This window comes from Perca fluviatilis, chromosome 24 (assembly GCF_010015445.1).
Source record: "Perca fluviatilis chromosome 24, GENO_Pfluv_1.0, whole genome shotgun sequence".
Lineage (NCBI taxonomy): Eukaryota > Metazoa > Chordata > Actinopteri > Perciformes > Percidae > Perca > Perca fluviatilis.
The window spans coordinates 2,324,167-2,349,861 of NC_053135.1; the positions used below are offsets into that span (position 1 = coordinate 2,324,167).

Here is a 25,695-nt window from a genome sequence, read left to right on the forward strand (position 1 = left end):
GCCTACTACTACTGTTTTTTATTTTTACTACAACTAGTTTTACTTGTCCCTACACATCACATGGTGCATCATAAGTTTCGTTTCTGTACAACAGTAACGTTTACACCCTCATATGAGTCACCTTAAGGACTGTGTCGTACCACACGCAGGTGGTTTAATTCTAGGTAAACCCAGCCTTGGGTGAGTCTTTTAGAAAGTTGGAAACTGATTTTTATGACAGACATGGAGAAAGTCTGGGCTGTAGAAGAGTCACCAGAAATAAAGACCACCAGCTCCACAAAAGACAGAAAGGAGGGTGAGGAAAATACTCCAGGAACCAGGTAATTCTATTGTCTAAACCATGGACTAATTACCAGCCGCAACAGCAATGCTGATATTGTTGCCAGGTGTTTATATGTCTGTCTGTGGACCGATTTTGTCACAACCATGCAAAAAGCAGTCTCGAAACTTTACAGATGTTTGGGTGAGATCAAAATAAAGGCTGAGTTTGAAGATGGGTGTGGCCCGAGCAAGGGCAAGGGCAAGGGCAAGGGCAAGGAAAAGTTGGTGGGTAGAAAGTAGGCAAGGGGCCTTAGCCCCCCCACTTTACACCAACTGGCTCGATTTGGCTTTGCTGCTGGTGTGATCCCATTGCAAGATTGTCTCTAGTTTAGGATTTTTTTTGCAATATAATCCACTGGAGCAGCTGTTTAGGCATTGTCAACACAACAATGAGTCCTGTATCATTATCGGTTAATTAAAATGGCTGGGGACAATCCTGCTGTCTGCAGTGATGACACCAAAAATCAACGGGAAAAAGAAGAAAAAGAAAACAACAAACTGTGCTGATCTCCTGGAACGTGGATGGACTTGATCCAGAGCAACAGCCAGAGAGAGCGAGAGGCCTCTGCTCCTACATAATCTCGTAAGACTGTGCACTTTAAAAGGGTCAGGTCACACAAACTACAACTCAATCACCCTGTTTTGACGGGGATTAAAGGGTTCATGCTGGACCATTTTGAACAGTTCCATCTACTCCACTTCCTCTCCACAGACACTCTCCTGACGTGGTGTTTCTTCAGGAGCTCATCCAACCATACACGCGCTTCATGAAGATGCGTCTGGCGGCCAACTACACGTTCATCGAAGGTAGCTACATGCCAGAAAGTGAACAGGGTCGGCTTTAACCTTTTAAGGGTCCTGAGCAATATTAATGCGCCCACAGAAAGTCAGCTAGCATTTCATAAACATATTATCACTCAAATTTAGTGCTGTCTATAACTTACTTAGAACCCTCTCTGATCAGGAGGAAAGGAGAGTTACTTCATCGGGATGATGCTGAAGAAGTCACGGATCACCCTGCTGGACAGCGAGATAGTCGAATATTCAACCTCTCGCCAGATGAGGAACCTGCTTGTCGCTCAGGTTGGTGCACAATCTGTGAAAACAACTCATTTCACCTTTACCTCGTGCATCAACATTAAAATGTCTCTCCTTCAAAATCAGGTGCTGTTCAAAGGCCAGAAGCTTTGTCTGATGACGTCTCACTTTGAGAGCTGTAAGCCCAATGCAGCAAACAGGATGAAACAGTTGCGCCTGGTGATGAAGAGGATGACAAAGGCGCCAGATGATGTCACCGTCCTGTTCGGAGGAGACACCAACCTGAGGGATGCTGAGGTTTGACTCTTCCTCTCAGATGTTCTCTCTGAGAGGTTTCTCCATTTTCCAGGTGTTGTGGAGTTTTACTGCATACGGTTTAAAAGCCTTTGGTGTCTCCAGAGGAAGCTGTGTGAACTCTGATAAATGTCCCAAAGTAAGTCAGCATCGGTTGAAGACTTAGGTTGAAGTTTGAACATGAAAAACATCTGGAGGTGTGGAGAGAAAGAAGTGAGACCTCTGTAGAGCTCTGCTGCAGGCTACGTTAGACCTCTGTAGAGCTCTGCTGCAGGCTACGTTAGACCTCTGTAGAGCTCTGCTGCAGGCTACGTTAGACCTCTGTAGAGCTCTGCTGCAGGCTACGTTAGACCTCTGTAGACCTCTGCTGCAGGCTACGTTAGACCTCTGTAGAGCTCTGCTGCAGGCTACGTTAGACCTCTGTAGAGCTCTGCTGCAGGCTACATTAGACCTCTGTAGACCTCTGCTGCAGGCTACATTAGACCTCTGTAGACCTCTGCTGCAGGCTACATTAGACCTCTGTAGACCTCTGCTGCAGGCTACATTAGACCTCTGTAGACCTCTGCTGCAGGCTACATCAGACCTCTGTAGACCTCTGCTGCAGGCTACATCAGACCTCTGTAGACCTCTGCTGCAGGCTACATCAGACCTCTGTAGACCTCTGCTGCAGGCTACATCAGACCTCTGTAGACCTCTGCTGCAGGCTACATTAGACCTCTGTAGAGCTCTGCTGCAGGCTACGTTAGACCTCTGCAGACCTCTGCTGCCGGCTACATTAGACCTCTGTAGACCTCTGCTGCAGGCTACATTAGACCTCTGTAGACCTCTGCTGCAGGCTACGTTAGACCTCTGTAGACCTCTGCTGCAGGCTACGTTAGACCTCTGCAGACCTCTGCTGCCGGCTACATTAGACCTCTGTAGACCTCTGCTGCAGGCTACATTAGACCTCTGTAGAGCTCTGCTGCAGGCTACGTTAGACCTCTGTAGACCTCTGCTGCCGGCTACATTAGACCTCTGTAGAGCTCTGCTGCAGGCTACGTTAGACCTCTGTAGAGCTCTGCTGCAGGCTACGTTAGACCTCTGCAGACCTCTGCTGCCGGCTACATTAGACCTCTGTAGACCTCTGCTGCAGGCTATGAATCAACTATGAATGTAATCGGTAGTTGCAGCAACCAATTCATAGCTCACCTCTTTGTTTCTTCCATCCTAGATGGTCGAAGTAGGCCTTCCTGGCTGCGTCTGTGATGTGTGGGAGCAGCTGGGAGAGCCGGAGCATTGCCGCTACACATGGGACACCTACGCCAACACAAACTTGGATCATCGGTTTAAGAGTCGCTTCCGTTTCGACCGGCTCTACCTGCGCCGGGCTGCCAGAGACGGCGTCCCACAGCTGGAGCCCGACAGCATGGCCTTGATCGGGCTGGAGAAGCTCAAGTGTGGCCTCTACACCAGCGATCACTGGGGCATTTACTGCACATTCTCTGCTCTGTAGAAATGCACAAAACATTGTCCTTCTGTGTACCTTTTTCTCTTTTTGAAGCAAAATACTTCCTGAGTTTAAATCTTAAGAATTTTAATCTCCACTACAGATGCCAGAAATGTGGCCCCTACATTTGAATTATTAGGCCATTATTCAGTGGGTTACCTTCCATCTCATGTTATGCATTCTATTTATTCTATTTTCATCTTATTTTATCTTCCTTTTGCTTTTGTAAGGTGTGTTTTACTTTCCACCATATTTTACATTGATTGTGGTATTCTATCACTGCTTTTACTTTATATTGACTCACTGTTTAATGCTCATTTGATTTCATGTAATGTCCTTATTGTAAAACACTTGGTACTGCATCTCTTGTATGATAGGTGCTTTACGAATAGGCTAAAGTTATTATCACGGTTATATTATGGTGGAACAGCTGACATTGAAACAGTTTGACTATAATGTTTTAATCACTGAGTTCAATCTGACATTACAACACAACTCTTTACTTTCACATCTGGATAAAAAGAATTGTTGAGTGTAAATATGTATGGCTCTGCAGCTTTGCCCAATAATTTACCATTCATTTGGTTTCCTCCTCTCCAACAAGTGCTGACAGCAGTTGACTTCACTTCCCCATTTCCCTGATCTTTGACAATAAAGTTTCAGACAATAAATATCTATTAAATTAGTTGCAGAGCTTTGTAATGAAGTCTTTTTACAGTGTGGTATTAGCACTTGCATATTGCATACATGTGATTAAAGATCTGCCGGTGCTGTCCGTCATTGGACGAAGGCGAGGATGATCTGCTGACACGTGAACTGTACTGACATCTACTGGGTTTCTAAGTGAAAAGCAGCTGAACTCTGCTGTCTGTCTGTCTGTCTGTCTGAGTGTGTGTGTGTGTGTGTGTGTGTGTGTGTGTGTGTGTGTGTGTGTGTGTGTGTGTGTGTGTGTGTGCGCGCGCGCTTGTCCGTGTGCGTGTGTCCGTGTGCGCGCACAGCTAAAGAATGTGTCTCCAGAGGGGATCAGGCCTGATTTAGCCCTCACATCTGACTCTGAGTGCGTAAATAAGGCCATGTGTAAAGACAGCAACACACCAGTTGCATGTATGCAACAGATGTCGGCTAATAATACCGACCTGCTGCGCCTTTAAGAGGGTGAATAAGGAAACTTAATATCTCTCCATATCGAGCTCAAGTCTCCATCAATTAACAGAGAGAGCCGTGAACAGGACGATATCTGAATCTGTCCCTCTGCTTTGCTTTCCAAACTCCACCTGCTTTTTGTTGGGTTTTTCTTCTGTCACACATAAACCGGATTAAATTACGCATTGCACCTTTAAGAAGCTGTCACCGGGATTAGAGTTACGCGCGGAAGGGTTTTACGCACCGTCGGTTTCCAGAGCAGGGTGTCCTTCTCCCTCTGTGTGTCTTTCTCTTCGCTGGTCCTGACACCACCGGGGAGCCCTGCACGCCGAGCGACATGGCCGAGATGGGGAAAGGGGTCACCGCCGGAAAACTGGCCAGCAACGTCCAGAAGAGGCTCACCAGGGCGCAGGAGAAGGTACACTTTCCATTCAGCTCGCATGGCAGCAGAACACCATGTCCCACTCTCTCTGTGAAACCCAATCCTCAACTTTTTACCTTCTAATACTGTTCTTTTACCCAGTAATAAGGGCACACTACCTGTATGAATCGATGGGTTGTTGTATCTAGGTGTCTGGGTAAGTTTAAGGGGGTTTTAAATTAACCTTTACCTGAAAAACCCAAATGTGGTGTCCAGCCTGTGACATTTACCAACACTTTAGGTGTTTTTATTTGGTTCTCTGCAGGTTGAAGAGGTTTTAAGGGTCACAATCTCAATAACATCTCTCAACTTGAACCTTAAGATTCATAGTTTCCTATGGATTGTAATATATTAAACTATTTTAATGTGTATTCTTTGCAAAAGGGAAAACCCCCATAACATTTAAATTGACCTCAAACTCAAAACTGGGGTCAACCCTGTAACATTGAACAAAAGCACCCTGAATTTGTATTTGAAAACCCTTAAAACTGTGCAGAAACCCCATAAATAACACTTTATACACATAAACACCTCCGTAATTATTAAGGGATTTGCGGAAATATTTCAAATTAATCTGTAAATAAAAGAGAAACGTTGTGTTTTTCTGAAGTGTCCAGCTGTCATTATGAAACCAAACCCCTCAAGTTTTACCTTACAAACCCTTAAATTGACCCTTTCACAACAATTAGGCACTTTTAATGGTTTCTTAAAAGGTTCAATCACCTTAAAAAAAAAAATAACATGAAAGCCATCCATTCACTTCAGCCCAAACCTTACAGGGGGTCTTTCTTCTTTAGTCAGTGTGGAATCAGGAATGGCTTTAACACTATTTGGTGTATTTTAAGGTTGGTTCTACCCCTTAAACCCTGTTTAATCCCTTTATTTATTGCAATGTCCATGCTTTAAACCCAAATCTGCTGTCAAACCACAACAATGAAGCACATTTTAATGTACGAGGTGTTTTTCATGGTATTTGGTCAATTTTAAGGTTGAAGATCAATACCTTAAATTGATAATTAGGGCATTTGTTAATTCAACTTGATGATTTGTTTAAGCAAATTAAGGTGGTATGTTGGCAATTAACTTTCAAATTAAAAGGATCTACCGTAACAAACACTTTGATCTAAATTAAGTTGTTTCTTGGGTTTTCAGAGCTAAATTGAGGAATTAATGATTTCTATTTAAAGACTTGTTTCTTAGTGTGTGCATGTTTGATCAGCACACTGCCAAAGTTTCCATGAGCAAAAACCCTCAATCCAAGCTGCACCACTGTGGAAAGTAGTTTGAATTATCATATACAGTATTTAGCAGATTAAAATGTTATAGTGTTAAATTAAGTTACGACAATATTACAAAAAAAAGTGCTTCAATTAATCTGAATTGTCAGTTTCACGTAAATTGTCAAATTGTCAAAGTTTCTCGAAAGTAACAGTGAAAAAGTAGTAGTAGTAGAATTAGGTTTTCAAAGTAAAAGTCAGCCGATTCATATCAGTTGGAGAAGCAAAAGAAGGGAGTAACAATACTGCTGTAATGCTTTTCCTACTTCTAACAATACAAGAAGCTCTCAAACCCATCAAAAAACACAATTTCAAGGATAAATCTTGCATTTAAAGTTTCAACTAGTAGTACTATAAGTACCCAGGTATCTAAAGTAAAAGGCTGATTGTTATTTTTATGCCTTCAGATCAGTAAAAGAAGCAATTAGAGAATGATACACTTCTCTAAAACGTTACATAACGTGGAAAACATCATGTCGAGCTGAAACACAAGATTGCTTACCCGTTACCTTTAATGTTAGATGTTTATTTGCAACTAGCAGAGCAAAAGAATACGACACAAAGTGACAAACGGAGGAGCTGTAAAAGTGAGAGAATGAAACCTGATCAACAGCGGGTGTCCAGCTCTCTGTCTGCGAGTTATTATTGTCTGTCCTAATCACTCGGGTTGCTTAAGCCCGCTGAGGTTTTATAACTCTAATCACCTCAACCATGAGTGCTGTCAGTCAGTCACAGAGATTTAAACCACTTATTCTTCTTACTTTGTTTGTCTTTATGAGTCGCTGTCTGTTTCCACTTTAAATCGGCCCCAAAAAAAAAGACTCCTAGCTGTTGGTGGAGGCTTGTAACTCTAGCACGTCCTTCCTCGACGCGCCTCTGATGAGTATCTGCTCATTCCTCGTGGCAGCTGCACGTTTCAAGACCTCCTGAAGTTCACACACACACTTCGGACACTCTCCTTCTTCTAAAGTCTGGAATTTAGCTTCTAAAGTTAAAATAAAAAAAATAAAAATAAATCGCAGTTAGGTTTGGTTGAAGGAATTGCTCGGTTTTAGTTGGGAAATATAGTTTTTTTGATTTCTTTCGAAGAATTGGAGAAGTCCGATGTCACTCGTGTGTGTGTGTGTGTGTGTGTGTATGTGTTGAGAGAGCTGGAGTCATGCAGGAGGCGATTAGCTTAGCTTAGCATAAAGACCAGAAGCAGGGGGTAACAGCTAGCCGGATCCAAGGCATTCTCATGAATGGGTTCATATGATATTGTACAAAAAAACGTATGTAGGCCTACAGCAACCCGTATGATAGCCTACAAAATTAAAATAGGTTTAGCGGTCTTTACAGTTAAGTTTAGCAGAGCGAAGGTGACTGTGAGCCGGGTACAGAGCACCATGAGGCACTGATCGGTCCAGGTCTCGTCTTGGAAACAACTGCACGTTTACTCGGTCTGGTCTCGGTCTCAGATAAAGAGGACTTGGGATTTTATTTCAAGACCGGTCTAGACCACAACTGCCTTTTGATTATTTTATCAAGGCATTTCTCATGATACTCTTCTGCCAATAAAAGAGGTGAATGAAGAAGAATCTTAATTTGTTTTCTGTGGGTGTTTTTTTTATGGGAATGTGGATCTTTCAGATCAATTTGAGGAGTGCCTATGGTTAGCATTTTCCATATTTTATCGTGTCACGCAGTGTGGGACTCGCACTGGTCTTGGTCTTGACTCTGTCTCAACCCCTAAAGGTCTTGGTCTTGACTCGGTCTCGATACACTCTGGTCTCAGTTTGGTTGGTTCTGGACTTAAACACTGCCGTCAGTTCCCGGTCATTGTAGTCCCGGTAATTTTACTTTAATGTGGCAGCTGGTAATGTGGAGCTCATTTTATATTCATAGGCAGCATGCAAATAAAAGTCTTATCTTAATACATAATAATGTATGTGTTGATTATATTTAGTTTTATTAATCTGGATTAGGGGTTACTGCATTTACAGTTTTAGTTTTTATTTTGGTGTTATGCCAAACATCTGGCAACACACTCACAAAAACCTTAGTTACACCATTATAAGTACTTTTACTTTATTTCAAATACTTCATAATGAACTGTGAAGTTTTTTTTTCTTCCAACTGTCTAATTTAAAAGTTTCACATGTGAACAGCCCACTCAGTTCTTGTCCTTATTTATAAAAATATCTGTTTTCACCTTACTCAAAAAAGTGTTGTGCAGTTCCCAGTTTCATCAGGAAGTGGTAAAATACCAGATGTTTCACCACTTCTTCTTCTTCTTCTTCTTCTTCTTAAATAATATCCAAGCTAACTCTCAGTACCATGTTCTTCATAAATGAAACACAGTTTGGGTCAATCCAGTCATCAGCCCGACAGGAAGGATCTGAGAATTTGATACGTTTTCTGAAGAAAAATCAGCAATTTTAAATTCATAAATACACCAGAATGTTTTTTATTTAAATAACAGTAACCAATCAGAACAGAAGAATCTGTCAAGTTATACATTATTAAAAAAGCTACAGAAGTTATGACAGGTCATGAGAAAGCAGGGCTGTAGGACTTGGTTTTATTCCTGGACATCTGGGTACTTTAAAACGACATAAAGAGGACTTTATATTTTGGGATTACACACTTATTGCATATATTGGTTTTTTTTTAAACTAATTTGACTGTTCTTAGGGAACACACTGAAAGAATTTAGTATTCTTTTTAAAATACTACGAGTTTGGTTGATGGATGGTCAAACAGGTCGATAATTTAAATGCTTTTTCATGCTGAAGGATTTATTTCCAAGAAACTATGAGCACATAAACACAAGACTAAAAGTGGTGCTTTTGCATGATTCTTTGTGGAGAAACTCGGTTTTACAGATCTGTCGGTAAACTAAATCAACTAGACTAATTGATTAGACTATAAAATCCTACGAGTGTTAGTCGACTAAGAATTTCTTTAGTCGAGGACAGCCTTATAGTCTGTCGGTGTGTCGGGTTCTGCTGCAGGAATTTGGATTTAGTATCTGTGAAATCTTGGCTATGGCCCACATTGAAATGCATCTCAAAGCCTTGAAATCCAGGAATCATAAACAGAAAATTCAAAGTTCTTTCTCTTTCGTGGATATTCATGTTGGGAAATCCACCTGCAGGATGTAAAAAAAATAATTAAAAAAGTATAAATTTAACTATGTGGTCTTGAAATCCAACACAAAAGCAGCGTTTGGAAGCCGTTGAGGCGATACTGAGCCACCCAGTCGCAGTGCTGGAGTAAAGAGGAAGGTCAGGGTATCATCTTCCCTGTGAAGGCCAGCGGAGGTGGAGGAGGGGAGTGTCAGCTTCAGCTGTCTGTCTGCTGGCACGCCGCCCTCCCTCCAGCCTCCACCTCATCCAGCGCTACGCCCACTGTCTCTAGGCTTTAACTCTCCAGCATCTCTCCTGTCCAGTGAGGGAGCAGGAAGAGGTAAATATGAAAGAATCATTGGATTCAGACAGCTGACAGTGCCACCGTGTTTGTCATAGTGGTGTAATGTCACCCACTCATGAACCGGTCAGCTGTGCAGCACAGCATGCTGGGAAAATTACCCTCTGTTGAATCCGGATGAGTGCGGTGCTGGAGAAGGGAGGTGGTGCCCTTTAGAGAGCAGCCGGAGAGCCGGTGTGCTGCTGAGAGTCACAGAGGCAAGACCTCCTGCTCAACAGGGGCGCGACGTTTTTAGCTCTTACAGACAGAAATACAAATCACAGACAATACAGGTCTTTAACAGCGACATAAATATCACAAACAGATAAGTTGTGCTCATTTTCTCGTTTGAAAAAAACTCATATCTAAACCAGAGAACGTCGGTTGCGGTTTTAAACGCGTTAATGTTGTGAAATGGTTAGATTAAGGCACAAAAACTACTTTTCAAATAAGACATGAACCCCGGTCTCCTGGGTGAAAGTCCTGAGTTTGTTTGACCCATCCACCCCCCCAACCTGCATCCTTACCAGGACATTTGGCGCTCTTATACTTCCTCACCTTACTTCCTGCTTTGCTCCTGTCACAACTAAAACAGCCACCATAAACGTAAATATAGGTCACAATTGATGCTTGAACAAACGACTTATCTGGGTGTTTTTTGGGGGAGGACTGTCTCGTTGAAAAGTATTTATACCGGCAAAGTGCAAGACCCCCAGGGGCCCCTAAAGCCCCCCAGGTTCACTGCTTGTGCTAAATTTAAAAACACAATTCAAAATGCAGTTTTTTTGCAAGTACATTAGAAACTGAAGCAGCCATGTTGATGTTTGTTGAATCACTCAGAAATAAGATTTTTATGACTTTCTACGATTATTATTTCAAATCTAAAGTTATCAAACTTCAAAGTTGCTCTGCAAACCTGTCCTGCCCCCCCTCCCTCTCAGGACTCCCAGCATGCTTCACTGCTGTGGGCGGGGCTCAGATGTTTGTGTGTGTGTGTGTGTGTGTGTGTGTGTGTGTGTGTGTGTGTGTGTGTGTGTGTATCTATCTATCTATCTATCTATCTATCTATCTATAGCCCTCCTATGCCTCCTCCTCACCTCCTAATACCACACACTCTCTCTGTGTCTGAGCTTCGGGTGTATTTTTGGGGGTTGAAATTGAACACCGACTGACAAAACACACACACACACCTACAGTATGTCCTGTTACACCCGAGTTTACAGCCTAAGTGACACATGAATATATTATTTCCAGACTTGATGTGGATCTCCTGCATGCATCACAAAGCATTTGACTGGCACACTATGAGCCGACAGACACTGAGGCCTGCAAAGGAAACGCCAGCACTGCTGGCTTACCACTCTGCTTCATCTGCAGCCAGAAATTAGCAAACAGCTAAACAAGTAATATTGGAAGACATCTCCAGAACAAGCACACTGCTTTTGCCAAAAAAGTATCTGGGAAATCTCCAAACTCCACTACTGCTGTTAGTTTTGTGGCAGCTCAGGAGATAGTAAGGCGTGGAAAGGCGTTCACGGACGGTGATTACATAAAAGAATCATTCAATTGTAATTGTTCAGAAATTAAAGATATGCTCCTCTCCACAAAGACCGGGCCAAAAAATGGCAACAATGGTTCTTTTGATAGTAAAGGTTGCTGACCCCTGCCCTAACCCCAACCCCCTTACTCACTACTTTGAGTACATTCAGCTGGTGATACTTGTGGCTGTGATGATATAAAGTGGGAGTGTGTGGACGCTCGGTGAGCAGGTGTGTGTGCGCGTGTGTGTGTGTGTGCATGGGGAAGTCCCCGTCGTGGTGTTGATGTGTGGTTTGTGTATCGGTCACAGGATTAGGGCGACAGGTGCTGCTGGACGCTCAGATTAGCCGCTGACCTCGTTTCCAACCAACAGCAGTAGAAATGTCTTTGGATTTCTTCTCTTTCTCTCATCCCTCCTTCTCCTTTACCTTCACTACACCACGTGTGTGTGAACAGAGACCCAGACACAATATATAGACGCATATATCATGATGTATGTACAGTTTATCAGTAGCTTCCTGTCACTGCAGTCATATTAATTATCAATAACTAATAATAATAATAATTAAGTTTAAAACACTACAAACATGGAACCTGAGGCTCTCTCTTTGTTGACTGGATTTAAATGCTTTCAGATATATCTCGAAGGAACACGTGCAGCTCTACGAGTTGGCGCTGAATATTTCTCTCCTGCATGTGTCATCAGGTCACCGAGGGCTTGACCTTTGACCTCCATACCCTGGCAGCCAGTTTGAGCCAGACAAAGATTATTATAGTGCAGCTTGTTTTGATGAACTATTCGTACATATAGCTATGAAAAGTAAAGCACTGTAATTGGTATGTACTCCATGTATTTATTACTGTCAGCAGCACACTGACTGCTGCTGTAGAACAGCGCGAAGATCCTCTTATTTAGGGAGGAGATCTATGTTGATGTTTGGCTCCTAAAAGACAAGACTTTCACCCAGGAAATGTATGTTCGTTCCCCAGGAATGTTTTAATCCAAACCACAATCTTTTTCCTAATCTTAACTAGTCGTTTTGGTGTCTAAACTTAACTGTCGTCGCCTAAACTCAACTAGCAACGGCCGCTGATACGACCGATGCACGGAGCTCTGTAGCCGGCGTCATGTGACCAGCCTTTGTACAATATTGTACGAACCGTTCATGAGAATGCCTTGAATAATGGAAAATTTCTTAAAAAAATAAAAAAAAAAAAGATTAAGTTACAATACAGTCTGCATGGAGTGCTGCTTTATAACCAAGAAGATATTAAAGGTTTTTCCACTTTACCCTCTCCAGTGCCTCAGATTGCTTCAACCTTTTTCAACTTTAAAATAAAGGGTTTCTGGCGATTTTGAACACATGTATGTCTTCTCCTCTGCAGGTCCTGCAGAAGCTCGGCAAAGCAGACGAGACCCGAGATGCCGCCTTTGAGGAGATGGTGGCCAACTTCAACAAGCAGATGGTCAGGAGCCATTTCCCTCCATTTTAAAATCAGGATTTGAGTCTTGCAAATGATGAAATCCGCCAACAAACAGAGGAACGACTGCTTGTTTCTCTTATAATACTTAAATCTATTTCACCAAGTTTTTAAAGTATCTTTTGGAGGACTTTGTCAGACAGTAGAGAGCCAAGAGGTCAAAAATAAGAGACATTTGTAAATATTTAGAGATATTTGAATTCTCTAAAAATGTAGTTTATTTTCTGAAATTCTCTAATAACAGTTTTCAGTACTTTCTTCTCCGTTATGTTTTCTAAGCGGCTGTGTTTGCTCCTTCAGACAGAAGGAACCAAACTGCAGAAAGACATGAAAGCCTACCTTGTAGCAGTGAAAAGTGAGTGTGAACATATGGCTGTAATTCATGGCATCATGAATCAAGTGTGGCTGATCCTCTTGTTTGCGTTTCAGCGATGCACGATGCGTCTCGGCGGCTTCAGGACTGTCTGGCCGAGATGTACGAACCCGACTGGTTTGGCAAAGAGGAGATGGACACGTTGATAGAGGTGAGACCAGGAAACACTTTACTGATGCACAAAATAAACAGTAAAAGAATTAGTGAGCATTTACTTTCTCTTTTTTTTTCCTTTCTTCTTACCATGACTGTGTCTAACGTACTCTTTATCTCGTCTTGAGAAGAAATATAAATCCTGATTTGTGCATCTTAAAAAATGTGAAAAAAAGATGCAGGATTCACTGTAGGCGGAAAAATCTTTAAAAGTGGACATTTTAGTCCCTTTTTGTGATTGTTTTGCATCTATATTTAGTAGTTTTACTTGTCTTTGTGGTCGTTTTAATTCAATTTTTAGTCGTTTCCCTTTTTTTTGTCGTTTTAAACCTTGTGGTAATTTTTTGGTTGTTCTGCATCTACACTATATTCGTTTTGCATCATGTTGTTATGGTTTTACATCTATTTTCAGTTGTTTTGCATGTTGTTGTGGTCATTTTGTATCTGTTTTTAGTCATTTTGCGTTTCTTTGTGATCGTTTTACGTCTATCTTTAGTCATTTTGCACCTCCTTGTGGTCATTTCATTTTGCGTCTTTTGTGAGTCAGGGCCCCTGGCCCCTGATAGGCCCATTCAGTAATCCTTCCATGCTTGTGTTTGACGCCTTTTAAAAAAAAAAAAAGAATATTTAAAACCTTAGGTTTCTTCCACAAACGTATCGGCTTAAATCGCCCAAGATAAATCAGTTGAAGTCGGTGCTTGGCTTCAGGGAGACTTGTTGACTCATTCTTTATTTCTCCGGTGTCGCTTCCTTCTTTCTCTACCTGCTAACACCCTTTCTTTTTCTTAACTGCATGCATGTCTCCTTCCACCCTGAAGGAGATGATAGAGAAGGAGATGGACAATAACTTGGAGGTAAAAGGCAGATCGCATCCAGTGTTTCCCACAGCCGAGTTATTCTGGTTTCCAGTTTAACTTCTTGTGGGGAACACTGGTTTAGCTTTGCAGTAGAGGAAGTAGTGGCTGGTTTTAGACCAGACAGCTAGAATACACCCACAGAAACGTGAAATCTGATATTTAACAGCTGCAACATCAAAATGATGCATCAACCCATGTCTAATCTATTTTTTTTATCTCTAAATGTGATTCAGGACACAGACACTCTGTGGCTGGACTACCACCAGAACATCATGGACAAATCTATGACCACTCTGGACTCGTACCTGACTCAGTTTCCTGATATTAAGGTGGGGTTTTTTTCACAATAGAAATAGGTATTTTATGTTATAATCACATGATTGGGTTTGTTTGTTGGATGCATTTCGAAATAAAAGTGTTAAAGATTTCCTGATTATTAATAAAAAGCAAAAATAATCTGACCTGCGCTCTGCTGCAGGCTCGTATAGCCAAGCGCGACAGGAAGATGGTGGACTTCGACAGCGCCCGGCATCACTTCAACTCCTTACAGAAAGGAAAGAAAAAGGACGAGGCCAAGATCGCCAAGGTGACCAGTGTGTGTGTGTGTGTGTGTGTGTGTGTGTGTGTGTGTGTGTGTGTGTGAGCGTGTTCTGCTGCTTATACTAAAGTTTAAAGGCATATCTTTTGACTTAAGGTGGTATGAGTTACTCATTGCACGGATTATTCATACTACCTTAAAGCCCAGTTCAGACCAAAGAGTGGCGATGAGATGAGTTGAAACTCACAGCTGCTTGCAACGCGTCGGTCTGCAATGCTCAGAAATCTGCCAGTGTACACCGATGACATGAAACAAGACGAGACGATGTATCATCTCCATAGCAATGACTATAAATTTACGTTCTAACTACCGACTTTCAGGCTTTTTTGTAGTTGGATATCATTTGTAGCATCTTAAAATATGAATGAGGATAGTGACAGTGAAATACTACAACGTTTTATTTCTCAGATTCTCTGCTTTGTTCTTACACCGCTCCCTCTCTTCAGTCACTCTCTGCTCGCCCACCACATCACCACATACGGTGCTCGCCCCACCACATCACCACATACGGTGCTCGCTCCACCACGTACGGTGCTCGCCCCACCACCCACCATGCTCCCAGGCGCTCGTTGAGCCTCCGCCTAAAACTCTGCCATTTCCACCAGCTGACCAGTTTTACCAGTTTGTAACATAGAAATAAAATGGATTATGGATCATTTTATTTCTATATTTTGTAGCTGACCTGATCAGCTGACTTCTCTATTGGCTGTTGAAACAGGTGACGTCTCTTACGTTCTAAAACCAGCCTCTGGAGACTGGACCAGCTGAGTCGCAGCAACACCATCAGCTGGTTTGAGTAAAACTGAGACGGCCGGTTCAGACCGCTGAAACTGTCTCGGACGTTCTAAAACGGTTTCGTATCGCCGCGGATCTTTGGTCTGAACTGGGCTTAAGTCTGAGTTTAATGTGTGAGCTTATTAACCCTTGTAGTTATATTAATGACAACTCTTTATTGCTATATGCTAATTAACATGTTTGCGTTTGTCTTGAATGGTTTGCTTTTCTTCTTTCTTTCTCTCTCTCTCCTCTCTCTCTCTCTCTCTCTCTCTCTCTCTCTCGCTCTCTGTCCTGTTCTTTCTCTCTCTCCATTCTCTCCTCCTCCTCCTGTCTGTTGCATGGTGTGTGTTGGTTAGCAAGCAGCCCTGTTGGAGATGGCGGCTCCCAGCTGGGCTCAGGGTTTGATATCAGCCCACCAGGTGGCTCAGACTAACCTCTCCTTCAACCAGGTGAAACTCTGGTTCATCACTGACTCCCCCTCCTCACCCCACAGGCTCTCTGCACATGATCGGTGTTCACTGTCACCTTATTATCCCGTGAAGGAAATGGACAATGAGCTTTCAGGTTACATCACAGACAGACAGTGTTGCCCATGGATGTATAACAATACCAGGATACCAGGATTCCCAAAATGGCACCTATTCTGTGTCTGAAATGAACTTTTACTCGCCAAAACGGAAAATGTACCCACATTTAGTGCTTGGCAAGTGTTAATTTCGGACCCTGTGCCTATTCAGTTCAGTGAGAATTACTTGCCTACTTGACGACAAAAGCTTCTAAGCTCCTGGGGCCTGGCGATGTTGCCAGATTGAACAGTTTTCCATCCAATTTGGCTACTTTTTATAAGCCACCCTAGCAGCTTCTCCAAACTGAAATATCTCAACAACTACTGGATGGATTGCCCTGAATTTTTTTTATACAGGCATTCATGATCACCAGATGATGAATCCTACTGACTTAGGTGATCTTGACTAATTCTTTAGTGGCAGCAGGTTGATATTTGCTTTGTTTTTTGACCAAAAACCAGCAGAACTAATTGCATTCATCTGCTGACATTAGCATAGTCCTTTAGTCCAAAGGCCCAGCTTTCAGAGCTGCTAGATACTTAATTGGGCATGTAATAATAATAATAATAATAATTATAATTATAATATAGATAATTTTGGAAGTTTGAGTCAGTAAAAAAGTTAAAGACACTGCTCTAGGACTAGGATTAAGTTTGGCCAGCTTGTTGTATGATGACTGATGACCAAATGTCATTTCAGTTCATTACATGAAGGCTGAAAACATTTATTATTCCATCCACGCTGACGTTGGAGAGAGAGAAGCAACTTTTCTGATGACCATGTGTAGAGAGCCTCGTTATAATTTGATCCCCAATCCAAACTATTGTTTACATTGTTTTTGTGTCATAGAAACACCTTTTTAATTACTTTCCATCATTATTCAGACTTTCATGTTAGTGCTCGCAGCATTCACATGTGTGTAGTTATGAAACCCTGAACTGTTTGTCTGCGTGTCCGTGTGCTCGCTACAAACTTAAACTCTTTCTGAAACTATCTGTAATTTAGACTTAGAGTTCACATTATTGTTCCATATGTGTGTGTGTGTGTGTGTGTTTGTGTGTGTGTGTGTGTGTGTGTGTGTGTGTGCGCATGTGTAGGCAGAGGAAGAGCTGGGCCGAGCTCAGAAGATTTTCGAGGAGCTGAACGTGGAGTTACAAGACGAGCTTCCAGCACTCTTTGACAAGTGAGACTTTTTTTTCTTTGACAAAATCTTTAATCACAACTCGATCCAAATGTTTAAAAATGAGTGTGTGTGTGTGTGTGTGTGTGTGTGTGTGTGTGTGTGTGTGTGTGTGTGTGTGTGTGTGTGTGTGTGTAGTCGTGTTGGCGTCTATGTTAACGCATTCCAGAGCCTGGCAGGTCATCAGGAGAAGTTCCACGGGGAAATGAGCAAGGTGAGTCAAACTATTCGACTTGATGTATTGATCTAGAGCTAAAGATTAATCAATTAGTTGTTAAGTATTAAATTAATCACCAACTATTTTGATAATCAATTTGAGTCATTTTTTATGATAAAAAGAGTCAAGCTTGTGTGATGGCAGCTTGTTAAATGTCTTCTCTCCTCTGTGACAGTAATATCTTTGAGTTGTAGCCCAAACAAGACGTTTGAGGACGTCATCTTGGGCTTTGGGAAACACTGATCCACATTTTTCACCATTTTCTGACATTTTAGAGACCAAACAGCTAATCCATTCATCTAGAAAATAATCCACAGATTAATTGCCGATAAAAATAATCATTAGCTGCAGCCCTAATTTGATCAGTCATCATTAGGGGTGTAGTGAAAATATTGATACATATCATCTGTAAGATGTGCCTTTATTTTAAAATTCCCACTTCATGTATATTATTTTTATTAAAAAGAATAGTTGCTTTGCATTTGTAAATGTCTGGAAGAAGAAGAGCCCCCCTATTCTTCATCTACCCTCTGTGTCTTCTCAGCTCAGCCAAAACCTGAACGACATCATGACCAAACTGGAAGAGCAGCGGGAGCTCAAGTAAGTGATGCTTTCAGTCAGATTTTAAAGATTTTTTGACAACATTTAGAACCCATGAGAGTAATGTCCCTCACACCGCCCCCTACTGCAGAAAAGCTGGTACTGCAGAAGCAAAGACAGGAGAAGGTGCCAAGAGGTAAAAGCTGCTGCACGCAGGCTGAGCAAATTTACTCACAGTTTGTTTTTGGCAACAACGAAAAATATAACCCATAATCCTCTAAACTACAGGCTCCTGCAGCAGAGAGATAGAGAGAGAGATAGAGAGAGAGAGAGAGAGAGAGAGAGAGAAAAATGATTATTTCTTGGCAGTCAGTGCACCAATAAAACAGCTTACTCATTCCTACAAGATGCGCAAAAGCGCACCACATCATCACACAGGCGTCTGGTGATGGCGCGCGAGGATAAATAGAAAAAGAGACAGTTTGTCACACACATTTGAGACAGAGAGTGTCTGAGCACGGATAAGTAGAGAAAACTTTAAATTCACGCAAATGCGTAAAAGCGCACCAATACGCAAACCCATGGTGACGGGCACCAGGATAAAGAAAAGGACAGAGAGGCTTGGTGTCAGCGCAGCAAATAAAGGATGAAATAAGTCTATTTATACATCAGGTCATATGAGGAGGCTGGTTCCTTACCTGCACATGTGCGACTGCTCATGCAGGGCCTGAATCTGACACATCAGTCAGATTTTTGGTTTTCAACCCGACCTGAGGCTGTGGAGTTTTCCTGCTTCCGTAGACACCTGGCTGAATTGTTCAGGTCTGACTCCCCCCGCATCTGAGAACAGGAAGCATGGAAAACAAAAAAGTGCTACCTATGTGGCTAGCACTTTTTTTTGGCATAGACTTTTCTAGCACATAGATAGTCCTTGGTTTGAAGTCCGTGTTATCTTTTCCGCTGACTCAGACCCTGCAGGTCAGGGGTTGGTTTCCCATCAGAGACCTCCGCTCTTTATTTCTTGGCAAGATAATGTAGAAAAACTTCATTAAAATTAGAAATATCCATGCTAACCGCCGCTGCCAGGTTCACCTGTCGGTGTGAGAGGGAGTGGCTGTCACGTGGACAGGTGTCTTAAACTTGATGCATTCAGGAACGGTAGTTTTTAAGAGAAACGGTGATACAAGGAGCATACTATAATTTAAAAACAACTTTTCTGACTAGTTTTACTGGAGTTTGTGTAATCCTGAAACAAATCATAATGATGATGATGATTTGATGTTAATACATCAAATCATCATCATACATCAAATTATAAATGAAAAAGGATCATGTAATCTCAACCTTTCTTTTTAATCATGGTGAGGCACTTGCTACCCTGACTGCACATCACCAAATCTCTTCACATTGTTGCTGTTCTTCTGAAAAGCATGAGTATAAACCAAGATTCTCTATAGCTAAACCATGTCTGGTATAAACATAGACTGTATATAAAACCCAAAAAGAAAGTAGAAAAGCATGTTGTCAGAAGTCTGACAGCATTTAAACAGGCTTTAAGGGAGGAGAGAGCAAAAGCTTTTCTATGTTTCAGCAGGTCGGAGATTTAACCCTGTAACCTGTTGTGCTTCTCTAACTCTTGTCATTTGTTTCTAACATCCTGTACATGCTGTCACGTGCATGTTTTCCTCTGGACATCTGCCTGCTGCCCTGTTTTACTGCAGGTCAACCTGCTTAGATACAGTAAATGTTTGTTTAAAGCTTGTTGTCGCCCTCATGTGGACGGAGCTCAGACCTGCATGTGTGATGAGTTTGAGTCAGTACATCTTCCCACCTTTTTTTCTCTCTTCTTCACTATCTGTGTCACATCTTTTTTCACGCTCATGTCCTCTCCTTTCTCTGTCTCCTACCTCTTGTCTTTCTCTTTCTCTCAGCGAGGAAACCAACCACAGCGAATCGGCCAGCTCACCACCAAAGGTAAAACCAAAGTTAAACTGAGCATATCCACATAAATGTTTAAACTGTATCCTGTTGAAGTTACAAAACAATGAATATATATATATATATATATATATATATATATATATATATATATATATAAGGATAAAAAGCTTCATTGCACAAAGCGTCCAAAGAACTGAAATACAGATAAACCAGAAGAAAACAGCGTCAAATCAGAGAAGAGCAAGAAGAGCGGTTCAGTAAGCTTCAAAGAAAGTCATGGTCTGATTTAGAGCTTCAAAGATGAATCGATTGGTTGTCAACTACTAAATTAACTGCCAAGTATTTTGATAATCGATTAATCGGTTTGAGTAATTGATCCCAGCTTGCTTTTCTCCTCTGTGACAGTAAACTGAATATCTTTTTGTGGACGTTGTGGACAAAACGAGACATTTGAGGACATCATCTTGGGCTTTGGGAAACACTGATCCACATTATTCACCATTTTCTGACATTTTAGAGACCAAACAACTAATTCATTAAAGCTTTAGTGTGTAACCTTTTGATTAATGAACGTCTGTTACATTCAAGCTATTGCCAAATGAGTTGCTACAAAGCTAATTAAGCCTATCAGCTCCACACAACTCTCTCTGGATTTCTCAGTCTGACTGTGTTCAGAAGATTGTGTCGTCCGGTGACTTTCACACGCAGAAACTCAAGTGAAGATAATGACCTCTTCTGAACAGTCCATCATGTTCTTTTAATCCTCCGTGTCCTCCTTGGCTACTAGCAACTGTGTGGAGGAGGGTGGGTGGAGGGGGATGCAACGGCAGTTTTGTTGTCATTACTTAGAATTCCTCATGGGGAAGACAGAAACTAGGCACTATAGCTTTAATCGAGAAAAAACAGATTAATCGATGAGAAAACAATCGTTAGTTGCAGCCCCAGGCTTCTAACAGCATGTATTCCTGACAACAGAATTAGGACACTGACAAATGTAACCATCCGTCATTTTGCATGTACTAATGTGTCCCTGTGTCCCTCGCTGCTTTTGCATGCGTGCACGTGTGTGTTGTGTGGTTTGGATTGAACCCTCCTGGCGGTGCAGAGGCCAGGTCCTCCTCCCAGTCGGCCTCCGCCCCGACTGACGCCGTCTCAGCATGTCGGCCCCACAGAGGACGAGGTCTCGGTGCCTGACGCTCACTCAGACTCCAGCAGCACCACCACGACAGAGCAGGTCAGACTGAGTGGCCTCCCTCTACGTTCTGGTTACTCTTTGATTGAATGAAATTTATTTCAAAGACGTAAGAGAAAACAGAAAGGGTCTTAGAGAAAATAATGATTTTACACAAAAAGCAAGCATGACACTTTATGCAACACTTGATTTGGGTCACATGTCTGGTCCGAAAAGGAGTGGGAAGAAGTATACGCACTTATTTCATCCCACCACTTCTCCATTAGTCATTGTTACAAGTTACTGAGCTTCCTCAGTCATTTCATCTCAGTTTTCATTTGTTTTTCTTTTAAACTCATCCATATATGTAATTTTACTCACCAAGTATCTTACAAAAAACTTTATTTCTCATATGTTTATTTAAAATATATATATTCACTTCTGTATGACTGTAACCACCTGCAGTCTTCACTGGACTTGGAGTTTATCTCTACCTACAGAGCACATGTAAAAACTTGCTGAACTTCACATCGCCTGCTTTCATTTCCCCCGATAGTGAACACTCCTAACCTGAGTGCATGTGTGTGTGTTTAACTTGTGTGTGTGTGAAGCAGTGTGAGCCCTGCTCCGGGGTGAACCTGCTGGATTGGGATGTGGAGGTTTTACAGCCCATCACATTTCCAGCTCCCAAGGTGGGTGTGCTTTGTTAGGGTCAAAGGTCAGCAGAGCTGAAGGGCTGAAGACTGTGTTTACATGCAGTTTTAAAAGCCTGTTAGATATATTCAATTTCACCAAACTACACAGAGTCGACAACGTGTTCTTGCAGGGATGTAGCTACCAGTGAAAATACTATGCTCAGTATGTTAGGCAGAACGTTTTTTGGGGTTTGATTACCCAAAAGTGCAGTTTATGCAGTTTATACATTCTTTGCTCAAAATTGTCCCTGAACTCTTAGAAAATAGAAGATAGCACACCTTTTAAAAAGAGCAGAAAAACAACAAATGACTAAATAAAATGAAATGAACAGGTGATAGGGTAAAAAGACGATAAAAAAGACATGTCACTGATACTTGAACTGTTCATTATTAAAACACATCTTACACACTTTAGACTGCATGTAAACAGTTAATGTCATCTGGGGCTGAAGAAATATTTTACTGAGTGTGTGTGTGTGTGTGTGTGGGTCAGTGTTTGTTTCTTTTAACTTGAACAAATCCTCTGCATGACTTTGTACGTGCAGCCTCACTTTGCATGCAGATGTTTGTTTTGCTTGATAATCATTAGTTGATCAGATTTATTGATGATGGTGATTGATCAAATGTGGAGGAACAACCAGGCAGTCTGTTATTACAGCTTTTAAGTTTTTATTCGATTTAGAATTTATTCGTTCTCTTTCCAGGTTCACATTACAAGCATCAAATAAATCAGCAAAAAAAATAAAAGAAATAATGTGTAGCTGTTTTGATAATTGTTTAAATTGTGTTTCCCTTCAAACTCTTTGAATTCATGTGTGCTACATTCATTTTTGTGTGTGAGTAAGGTTGATGAATGCTTCTTGCCCGCTTTAATTTCACTGGTTGTCTGGTCTCTTACTGCCCACGGAAGGCACCATCATTGGACTCATGGGTAAGCATGGCTTTCTGTGTTCTTAATGGAGAAATGTGCTTTTCCATTCTCCTATTTTCTAAAATGATCGTGTAAAGTAAAGCAGAGGAAGGTGGACTGTATAGACACAGAAATAACTCTCCGACTACAAATCTTTTGTCATCAAAACCTCCTTCCTTTCCTTTACGGAACCCCGCACCACTCCGGATCAAACCAAATACAAACCTTCCTCCCACCCTTCCACCTAACCTTCCTCCTGACACCTCAATGCACCACAACCCCCTGACCTTTTGTAGCAACAACAAACCGCCGCAGAGCAGGAACCCCAGCATGATGTTGACCAACACCCAGAGCAGGCCCCTGGTGGCTGGGATTACGATGAACACAGCACCCAGAGCTCCTCCCAGCCCAGCTGGGACAATGTAGAAACTGCTCAGCGCCAGGAGAGCTGGGGCAGCGATGGAGTCTATGCCGCTCAGTCGTACACTGAGCCCAACTGGGACGACGACGGCTCCCGAGTGGGACAGGGTGGCTGGGGCGATGATGGAGAGGTCAAGGTAGGGTCGGGTGGATAAGGAGGAAGGTGTGACCTGAAAACAGATCAGATTAAAGCCTGGAGTTCAAGGATCCCTCAAGTTCTAGTGAAAGTCACAAACTCTTCTTTCTTATCTTTTTTTTCTGTTTATTGCTTTAGAGTTTCTTCAGTACACATCTTGCCAAATACAGTAACTATTATGTCCTTAATAATACACCTCAACCTTTTCTGCTTATTTATGGTACAGAGTGCAGTGACCAACGGCTCAGATGACAAACTCCCTCCAGGATTCCTCTACAAGGTGAAACAACGTCATGCTCATCCTCCTTTTGATTAAAAAGCACTGGTTTTGAATAATGGGCATGCACTTTTTAATGTGATTCAATTTCACTAGGCCCGTTTTAAATGGAAACCTTTTTTGTGGTTGTATTTTAACTTCAGGTAAAAGCTATACATGAGTATGCTGCCACTGACGCCGATGAGCTGGAACTGAAGATCGGGGATGTTGTGCTGGTTTTGGCTTTCGACAATCCAGATGAACAGGTCACTGTGCTTTCATCAGTAAAAAAAAAAAAAAAAAAAGGTTTTATGTACATTTAATCAAGCTGCAAAAATGACATCAACTATTTAATTAAATCGGCAACTATTTTAATAATCGATTAATCTTTGCAGTCAGTTCTTATGAAAAAAAAACAGTAAAAAAAAAATAATTCTCTGATTCCAGCTTTAAATGTGATTTTTTTTTATAGTTTCTTCTCTTCTCTGTGGCAGTAAACTGAATACATTTGAGTTGTGGACAAAATAAGATATTTGAGGACATCCTCTTGGTCTTTGGAAAACAGTGATTGGCATTTTCACAATTTTCTGACATTTTATAGACCAAACAACTTATCAAGAAAAATTTAAACCATTGTTTACTTGTTAGTTTAAGATTTCTGTGCTGAAACCTAGTTTGTATTCTGTGTTTCTGCAGGACGACGGCTGGCTCTTGGGTGTGCAGGAGTCTCACTGGCTACAGAACAAAGATATTTCAGTCAAAGGCGTTTTCCCTGAGAACTTCACTCAGAAAGTTTGAGGTTCATGCCACAAAGATTCTTCTTCCCCTTCTGCGCCCGAAACTTCTCAGATATTTAGATATAACTGGTCACCAAATGTGTATTTACACACCAAAATGTATCCGTACATGATTAGAAATGTGTGCTGAAATGAGAGTACTTCTCAAAAGGCTATGATACTAAATGTTTGGGCCGTGATCTCATGATCACCAAACTAATATAACGTTATACCGACTCTGCACAATCATAAAAAATGTTTTAGTCAAATTGTACACCCAAACTTTAACATTTTTATTTTGTTTTGATTTCTTATTCATTAACTATTTATACGCTGAACTCAAACGAAACACAAAACAATGTGTTGGATATATTCAAAAAGGAAAAAAAAGTCATGGATGTATTGTATGAATGTCAGAATGTTTTATGTTGTGTACTGTCACCAGTTTGAGAACTTTTCACAGTTCCTTGCATGACGCATTTGATTGTATTGTCTTTTACCTTTGTAACACAACAAACACTGTGACACCAGCTCTACGTATGACACGTGGCTAAGATTGTCTGAAAAATGCAGGTGTCCTAGAATGGAGCCCTGGGGAACACCACAGATAAAAATAGGCTTTGCCTTGCATTATTACAGTTGCTTGGGCTTGTAGGATTATAAAAGGGAACAGTAGTTTTTCATTTATCTTACCGGCCATTTTGAGGACATGACTTGGTGTGTGGCTTACATTTTCTAATGCACATTGCTGTTATTTAGATTTTTGAATTATATTTTCATTTATGGGTGAAATACAAAACCTTATCAAACTCAGCTGCTCATATTTTCCTTCATCTTCTTTAATTACCACTATTTAATTACCACTATAGTTTAGATGTCATACTTTGAGACAGGAGATGTATGCTATTTAACTCTAAACATTTCCCACATTAATTTGATTCTTGATCTTTGTTCTCCCTTGGACAGGACTATCTAGCACTGGATCACTAATGTACAAGCATATTTTCTTTAGTGTTTTTTTCCAGTAGAAATCAGGTTTAGGCTGCATACTGTGAGCCAATGGAGTCCAAAACTGCACCGCCAGCAGCTAAATGAGAGACTGAGGCTATAACATTAACATTTCTAACCAAATATCCTGCAGAAACCAAAGTTAAACCCATCAAAACTGTATTTTTACATTGTGTGTAATTAAGGAATCAAGTGGTAACTAATGCACCATCTGTTAGATCAAGTCAGTGTCATTAAAGATGAATGAAACAACATGTGCTGTGTCACTGTGTGTGTGTGTGTGTGTGTGTATTACTTTTCACTTTATCCTCAATCTGCTGAGTAAGAGAAACATGTTTCAAATATATGAATACATGTTTTATGGGTAATAGAGTTTAAGTATTATCAAAAACTACTCATTCCTCAAATTCTTTCAAACCCTGCTGTTGTTCCTTTTTACAACACCAGGTGGCGTTGTGGTCAGGAGTCAGTTTCTCAGCTCAGAATGTCTGCTGTATCGCCATTAAAAGCTTAGCAGATTTCGGTTTAAATACAAATTCACTCCATTCAACTCATGCAGACACTTTCACACAAGGCTAGTACACCAATAATGTGATGCTTACTCATGTCTTACTTCTGTAAATCTACATTACTGCTGACATTCTGTGCTTCACACCAGCAACAGTAGTGTGAC

The 25,695-nt window shown here is 41.4% G+C and overlaps 1 protein-coding gene and 1 pseudogene across 13 annotated transcripts; both read left to right on the forward strand.

The window, feature by feature from the left end:
* The first annotated feature begins 117 nt into the window (after positions 1 to 117).
* LOC120554735 lies at positions 118 to 3,824 on the forward strand (annotated as a pseudogene).
* Positions 3,825 to 4,344: 520 nt separating this feature from the next.
* Positions 4,345 to 25,276, forward strand: bin1b (bridging integrator 1b). Of its 13 annotated transcripts, none has more exons than XM_039793742.1 (20): positions 4,345 to 4,700; positions 12,353 to 12,433; positions 12,749 to 12,803; positions 12,878 to 12,972; positions 13,793 to 13,828; positions 14,065 to 14,160; positions 14,310 to 14,417; positions 15,563 to 15,655; positions 16,870 to 16,955; positions 17,091 to 17,166; positions 17,714 to 17,769; positions 17,861 to 17,905; positions 19,641 to 19,683; positions 20,747 to 20,884; positions 21,433 to 21,513; positions 22,427 to 22,447; positions 22,723 to 22,983; positions 23,209 to 23,262; positions 23,403 to 23,504; positions 23,935 to 25,276. In XM_039793742.1, the coding sequence occupies exons 1-20, from the start codon at positions 4,620 to 4,622 to the stop codon at positions 24,034 to 24,036; spliced, it is 1,710 nt and encodes a 569-aa protein (XP_039649676.1). In that variant the 5' UTR covers positions 4,345 to 4,619; the 3' UTR covers positions 24,037 to 25,276. The 13 variants fall into 13 exon arrangements, with proteins under 13 accessions (XP_039649676.1, XP_039649677.1, XP_039649678.1 ...); XM_039793743.1 differs by having other exon boundaries at positions 21,436 to 21,513; XM_039793744.1 differs by having other exon boundaries at positions 20,756 to 20,884.
* Positions 25,277 to 25,695: the final 419 nt, after the last annotated feature.

Bases quoted from the DNA above. Each gene is read 5' to 3' on its own strand.
- bin1b (XM_039793742.1), top strand. From the start codon at position 4,620: ATGGCCGAGATGGGGAAAGGGGTCACCGCCGGAAAACTGGCCAGCAAC. The intron at 17,167-17,713 runs GTGAGTCAAACT...GTGTCTTCTCAG, and splicing joins TCCACGGGGAAATGAGCAAG to CTCAGCCAAAACCTGAACGA. The intron at 20,885-21,432 runs GTCAGACTGAGT...GTGTGTGTGAAG, and splicing joins GCACCACCACGACAGAGCAG to CAGTGTGAGCCCTGCTCCGG.